At 64.7% G+C, this 6,956-nt stretch overlaps 1 protein-coding gene across 1 annotated transcript in view; it reads left to right on the top strand.

The window, feature by feature from the left end:
• The window catches only part of ADGRB1 (adhesion G protein-coupled receptor B1), a 62,554-nt gene that overhangs the window by 52,619 nt on the left and 2,979 nt on the right, over positions 1-6,956 (top strand). The window contains exons 25-28 of the mRNA XM_019657773.1: positions 621-792; positions 2,696-2,791; positions 4,285-4,324; positions 6,463-6,956. The exon at positions 6,463-6,956 is cut by the window's right edge and continues 267 nt beyond it. Coding sequence (XP_019513318.1) covers positions 621-792; positions 2,696-2,791; positions 4,285-4,324; positions 6,463-6,956 — 802 coding nt within the window. The remainder of the gene's footprint in view (positions 1-620; positions 793-2,695; positions 2,792-4,284; positions 4,325-6,462) is intronic.

Genomic DNA, 6,956 nt, shown 5'->3' with positions numbered 1-6,956 from the left:
GGGGGGGGGGGGGAGAAGCACGTGTCAGCCCGTTCCTGTCTGTCTGTCTCTGCCCTGGTCCCCTGCCTGTCTGTCCTGTCGCATCCCCACAGATTTTCTGCCTCCTCCTCCCTGAGGACTCTGGTTCTCTCCTCGTCTTCCTCTCTCCCTCCCTCTTTCTGTTTAGAGTTCAGAGGCCTGGCCAAGCACCCCTCCCCTGGCGTCTTACAGTTCGGGCCCTGGAGCCCTGACTGGGACCTCCTACCCTCCTTGTGGTCTCCAGGACAGTCAGGAGCCGGGGTGTCCCAGCTAGCTCCCTCCCTCACCCGGGGCCACCCTCCCGAGTCCCCAATCCCCCTGGAAGCCCTCGCACTTGGCAGAACTCAGGGAGGCTGGTCAGGGGTGGGGTCTCTACAGAGGACGGGGAGGCAGGGGTGGAGAGCCCCGGGGACAGGACACAGCCCAGGCGTGGGAGGCCCAGTGGGGACCCCACGGAGACTCTCCCTGGTGGGAAGGGGGTCCTGGCCCGGCCCCTGGGAGGGAGATGGGGCCTGAGGCCGGGTCCCGGCCGGCCTGCGTGTCCCCTCCCGGGCGGGGCGTGAGCACCAGGCCAGGCAGCCCTGATGCCGCCCTGTCTGCAGGGCCTCGCTGTGGAGCTCCTGCGTGGTGCTGCCGCTTCTGGCGCTGACCTGGATGTCGGCCGTGCTTGCCGTCACCGACCGCCGCTCCGCCCTCTTCCAGATCCTCTTCGCTGTCTTCGACTCGCTGGAGGGTTTTGTCATAGTGATGGTGCACTGCATCCTGAGGAGAGAGGTGGGCGGCCGGCGGCGCAGGGGGTCAGGCGCCCAACAGGCGCCTGCAGGGTCCTCGGGGCTGCTGGGCGTCAGCCTGCGCCCTGCGCTGGCTCAGACTGGGTGGGTGCAGGGGCTGTGTCCTCCTGGGACCCTGGGAGCCACCAGAGATGTGAGCAGCTTTCATGGCAGCTGAGGCTCCTAGTCTGGCATTTTCTGGACCTCTCCAGAAGGTAGCCAGAGAAGGTTTTTACCAGCGTGTGTCCCGATTGCCACTCGCTGGTAGCGACGTTTGAGGCCATGTACTCCAATTTTAGAGGGGCTGAAATGTGAAAAAAACATGCATCTTGATGTTGATGGGCTTGGTGCCTTCTTCAGGGTCATATGGAGAACAGTGAGGGCCAGTGCAGGGCTGCTGGGGACGTTAGACGGGGCTGCAGGGGCAGGAGTGGACAGGCAGATGGCCGGCTTCCCCGTGGGACCTCCTAGAAAGGCTGCAGAGGGAATTTTAAGGCACACAGATTTGAAAGGATAAAGAAAACAGGAGAGGAGTGACAGCGACAAAACCTGGGAGTCGGAAGCAGAACTCAGCCCAGCGCACAGCCGACAGCGGGAGGCTCGGAGTGGCCGGCCCACCCCACTGAGGCCTGGGAGCTTTGGGAAGTGGGGCCCCCAAGGTCCTCTGAATTCCGAGGGAGGACCAGGACTGGTTCTCTGCTTAGGGAGCAGCTTCAATCCCCCTGGACTGGCAGCGCTGCCCCCACCAGTCCCCCACCGGGAGCTTCACTGTGGGGGGTGTGGACACCAGCCTGGGCTGGAGGGACCTGTGCAGCCGAAGATGGAGGTGCAGGACTAAGAATGTATTGGGGGAAATGTGCATGCTGACCTCAGTCACCCCATCAGCTGAGCCCCCCCACCCCAGCTCATACCTCCTGGGAGATGTGAACACCCACCTCCAGGGGCTTTGACTATAAGGAAAGGCAGGAAGATGAAAACCCGAAGTTTCTGCCATTGAAACAGGCCCAGTTGGCCCTGAGTTTTCCTCTGAAACCCCAAGGACCTGAGGAGAGCCTGCAACAGAAAAGCCACAATCCACCCATTGGGCCACGGACACACCCCAGAGGGAAGAAACGTCACAGGCCCTGCAGTGACGTCCTCAGCAAAAGCCCACCTGTGCCTAGTCCTGGCCCCTATCTACTCGCACCTGTGATCTCATGACAGCCCCTTCTGCAAATGGGGCAGCTGCAGGCAGGCACGGGGCAGTCACCTTGGGTGGGTCTGAGCCCAGGCGGCCACACACTGACCAGGCTCTAAGGCCATGCCCTTGGCCCTCAGTGGCCTGGCTTCTGTAAAACAAAAACCACAGGCTACAGAGAAGGAACACCTGAGAATGGAAAGCGAGCGCATACGATTAAACATGAGAGCACGTCCAAGAAGCTGAGTGGACGGTGAGACAGGCCGTGGCCCGCCCAGGAGAGGGGCTGCCTGACAGACGGAGCCGTCATACTGTCCTCTTCCGAAGAGTCCCTGGCTATAGTGGGTGACACCCCCCCTGCCCAGCTCCCCCACAGACACGTGGCCTCGCCCTGGGCACTTGTGGGCACTCTGGTGGGGCATCTCCTGAGGGAGTGAGGGCCAGTCAGAGAAGCGGAGGCCGTGGTGACGCAGGACAGGTCTGGACACCATGCCACCTCAGCCCCGTGTCAGGCTCTTCCCGCCTCTGGCCAGCAGGGCCCACAGCGCATTCTCGGGGGGCTCCCCACTTCTGAGTTCATACCTCAAAGGGCACAGAGGGAGTCAGAGAAGACGAGGCTGGGCCCGCACTGGGCCTGAGTGGTCAGCTGGGGCTCACAGTCCTCGGCACACCTGGGCGCAGGCTTCCTGGGGCGGGGCTTGCCGTTGACTGCCTCTGCTCTCCCTCCCAGGTCCAGGACGCTGTGAAGTGCCGCGTGGTGGATCGGCAGGAGGAGGGCAACGGGGACTCGGGGGGCTCCTTCCAGAACGGTCACGCCCAGCTCATGGTAGGGCCCGGAGCCCGGCACAGGCTGCCTCTGAGCTCTGGACCCCATAGCCCCATTAAGCCTGAGCCCAGTTCCAGGTTGGGGGAACCGAGGCTCCCCAAGGCGAAATCCCTGGTCCAGGATTTGGGGATGGAAAGGGTAAAATTGACGAGAGTCTGCGCAGGGCTGATGTCCACCCCAGGCCCACCCTGGGGACCAGCAGTGCCCGTTGGTCAGACTCCACCCTCTGTGTGCTCCGGACATTGTCTCAGCTCCTGGCTTCTCCCTGGGGGACTGCCTGTCGTGTCCACTCACCCTGACCCTGCTGTGGCCTAGTCCTCAGCCAGGTCCCCTCAGGACCAGACTCCTTGGTCCTCTAGCACCACACGTGCTGTCTGGCCCCAGGCGCTGCCCTCTGTCCACTCCACCCTCGTGCTGCCCGCCTCGCAGGTGTCCACTGAGATTCCACCTTCTCCCGGGAGCCCGCCCCGCGTCCCCATCAGGCCATCTCCTCAGGCCCTGGCAGTGCGCTGGGTGAATTCTCAATGTCGTGTTGCAGCTGCTGCCCACTGGGTTGCCCCTGACACGCAGTGAGCCTGGCAGACGGGGTACTCGGTCATTCTTTGAGGTGGCTGGGTCGGGTCACAGGCAGGGCCTCAGCAGATGCCAGTGGCCGGCCCGGGGCAGGGCGCTGGTGTCGTCAGGAGCCAGGGTGGGGCTGGAGGTGGAGGAGGCTGGGCCCTGGGCCTCTGACACTGCTCCTAGCCTGACCTCTGGCCTCAGGCTTTGTGTTCTTCCCGCCAGCCTGACCTCTGCGCTTCCGGGAAGGGTCCTCCAGGTTTGAGATTAAGGGCCCGGCGGTCCCCTGGGGCCTAGTGCCCCCGGAGAAGGCCACTGACCTGGGGTGGCCCAAGCCTGGGATGGGGCTGGGGCTGTGGCAGAGACCGTGGACACTGCTCGAGGGACAGCTGGTGCCCTCCCTGGCACCAGACATCTGCGTCCCAACCCTGCTCTCTGCCTCTCCCCCATCGGCCGGCCTCCATGTCCTCATTCCCAGAGCTGTGGCAATGACCAAAGAGTTGACATGGCGCAGGCCCCCATGCCCCACGTCAGCAGGTGGTGGCCTGAGCAGCAGGGGCTCTCGTGTGGGGCCCCCTGTGCCCCATTGGAGGGAAGTGAGGGACAGCAGAGGGGTTCTGGTACTGGAGGCTCAGGGGCAAAGGGGACGAGAGAGGCCACAGGGGCAACAACATGCGTGAACTGTGGCGGGACCGGCCTCCCCCTCCCAGCTGGTCCACAGGCGCGCATGCAGGGTGTGGCCATCCTCCAGGAGTTCACGGTGTGAACACACGTGGGCATTCGTGAGCGCGTGGCCCCCCTTAGCCCTCGGCAGTATGCTGCAGCGGCACTGTGGCCTTGCCCACCAGCCCGCAGACATCATGGTGCTCGGGGCAGCCGCCCAGCCCCGCCCGCTGGCCCACGGGCCCTCACCCTGCCCTGTCTCTGTCTTGCAGACAGACTTTGAGAAGGACGTGGATCTGGCCTGTAGATCAGGTGAGCGCCTGACAGGTGAGAGCGACAGGTGGCCCTCGCCAGGGCCCACTGGCTTCTTCTTTTGTTCTTCATGCATCTGTTCATTTGTCTGTCCTTGTCTCACCCCTGCCTCCCACAGCCCACAGTGGCGCTGGGTCAGGTCCACCCAGACCCAGGGGACTCTGCCCCGGAGCCCTGATCTGAGCGGGGAGACAAGGGCCCTCCCCTGGACCTGGGCCAGACCTGGGCGCGCCCCAGCTGCCCACATGCCTCCCACCCCCACCGACCCCCTGAGGCTGCAGGCAGGGTCTGGGGGACTCCGGAAACCTGTCCTGGAGCTCGGGCTCTGCGGGTGCAGGGGTGTCTGTTCTGGTGGAGTTCTTAGCCCTGAAGAGGACCATCTGGGGCCCCCCTGCCCGCTCCCCGTCGTGCCTCAGTCCTCAGAACCCACACACGCTGCTGGTCTTCGACCTCACCCTCCTGGTAGGAGCAGTGAGGCTGGGCAAGCGCTGCATGAGACCCGGAGCTGCCCTGCCCCCCACCCGCCTCCGCCCATCACTCAGCCCGGCCTGCGCTCCCTTGAGGGCCCACATTCTATGTTGCCTTCATCTCTCCATTGTTAGTCCATCCCTGGAGGAGGGGCGGGTTAAATTCTCACACTGGGAGCAAGAGGGAAACAGGGACAAGGACCCGCCACTGACCCCCAGGCTAGCGCTGGACTGCCTGGAAGCAAAGGCAAGAAGGCAATCGCTCACCCAATAAAAGGAAGCCCCAGTACCGTCGTTCTGTGAGCCAGAGGTCAGGGCACTGACCTGCGGTGTCTTTCTGAGTTGGGCAGGACCACCGGGTGGTGCTCCCTCTGGCCTGTCAGATATTTGAGGAGCACCTCCAGAGACAGCCATGGGGGGGGGGCTGGGACAACCCCACATAGGAGGTGTCAGAAGCTGCCAGGTAGACCCCGGTGTGGGGAGGCTTCCTCGAGGAGGTGAGCTCTTGGTTGGGCTGAACAGGAGCTGGAGCCGCCCCGCCCCCCTTAGTCTCATGTAGCCTCGCCAACCTCATTGGGAGGTGACCCCAAGACTTGGGGGCCTCTGGAAGCCAGGCCCAGCCCTGTTGGGGTGGTAGCAGCCTCTCTGAGCCTCCGATCCCTTCCTCGTTAGTAAGATGGCCCAGCCTGACCCATGGCCGGTGGCCGTGGGGTTGGGGGTGGCGGGGGGGTGCATGTCATAAACACAGCCAGCCAAGTGCTGAGTGTGCCGGGAGCAGGCCCCTACCCAGGCAGACATGGGGTGAAGTGGGCACCCCGGCAAGGGGCCCGGGATCTGGATGGAGTTCGGGGTGTCTGCCTAGTGCGTGGGGCTCAATGCTCTGAGGTGGGCTGGGAGGCCTCAAGGGAGGGGCGTGCAGGGGGAGGCAATGAGGGGAGGGCCCTTCCTGACCCTGGGGGGCCACAGATTTGGTGGAGAAGATGGTGGGTCCCCTGTTGGGCCACAGGGAGTGGTGCAGGGCATTGGTGGCCAGAGGGGGAGAAGACCAGGGGCAGAGAGGGCGGCATGAAAAGCTTCAGCCCATAGCCAGCGAGTGACCGTCAGCCTGGGCCGCTCGGAGGGCGTGTGCCGATGAGGCGGAATGCAGGAAAGAGCTGACAGGCGCTGGCGTCTCGGGCGGGACAGAGGTGCCACCTGGCCAGCAGGGGGAGGGCGCTGCAGTCAGGGCAGGCTTCCTGAGGCTGGGCCCTGAGGGGGCCGGACGGGCAGCTGGACCAGGGAGCTTCAGGCTCTCTGAGGGCCAGGTGGGGGTGGGCAACCTGGAGCCCAGGACAGAGGTCATGGCAGCCAGCCTGGTCCCCGTGCAGCTGAACAGGAGGGGCAGTTGGGCCCCCAGGAACAGGCCATCCTGCCCGCAGCGAGGAGCTGTGTCCCTACATGTCCAGGCACTGTGGGCTACCTCCAGGGCCAACGTACCACCCAGCTGCCGGAAGGGCAGTGTGGGTGGTGGTCACCTGTCCCCTTATGGGGGCGGACAGAGGGGCACCCCATGTCCCAGCCTTGTTTAAAAGGAACCCCAGCCACTGCAGCACCAAACATAGGAGGGGGCATACCCAGTGGGGACCTGGCAGGCCCCCCGGAGGTTGCTCTGACCCCTCGCCTGTCCCTCAGTGCTGAACAAGGACATCGCAGCCTGCCGCACGGCCACCATCACGGGCACACTCAAGCGGCCGTCGCTGCCTGAAGAGGAGAAGCTGAAGTTGGCTCACGCCAAGGCGCCGCCCCCCAACTTCAACAGCCTGCCGGCCAACGTGTCCAAGCTGCACCTGCACGGCTCGCCCCGCTGCCCGGGCGGCCCCCTGCCCGACTTCCCCAACCACTCGCTGACCCTTAAGAAGGACCGGGCGCCCAAGTCCTCCTTCGTGGGGGATGGGGACATCTTCAAGAAGCTGGACTCGGAGCTGAGCCGGGCCCAGGAGAAGGCCCTGGACACGAGCTACGTCATCCTGCCCACGGCCACAGCCACGCTGCGGCCCAAGCCCCAGGAGGAGCCCAAGCACAGCATCCACATTGACCAGATGCCCCAAACACGCCTCATCCACCTTAACATGGCGCCCGACCCTGGCCTCCCCGTCCGAAGCCCGCCCTCCCGCCAGCCCCCCGAG

The sequence above is a fragment of the Hipposideros armiger genome, unplaced genomic scaffold, assembly GCF_001890085.2.
Source record: "Hipposideros armiger isolate ML-2016 unplaced genomic scaffold, ASM189008v1 scaffold_280, whole genome shotgun sequence".
In the NCBI taxonomy this organism is placed as follows: Eukaryota; Metazoa; Chordata; class Mammalia; order Chiroptera; family Hipposideridae; genus Hipposideros; species Hipposideros armiger.
This window is presented reverse-complemented; position numbering and strand designations above follow the sequence as displayed.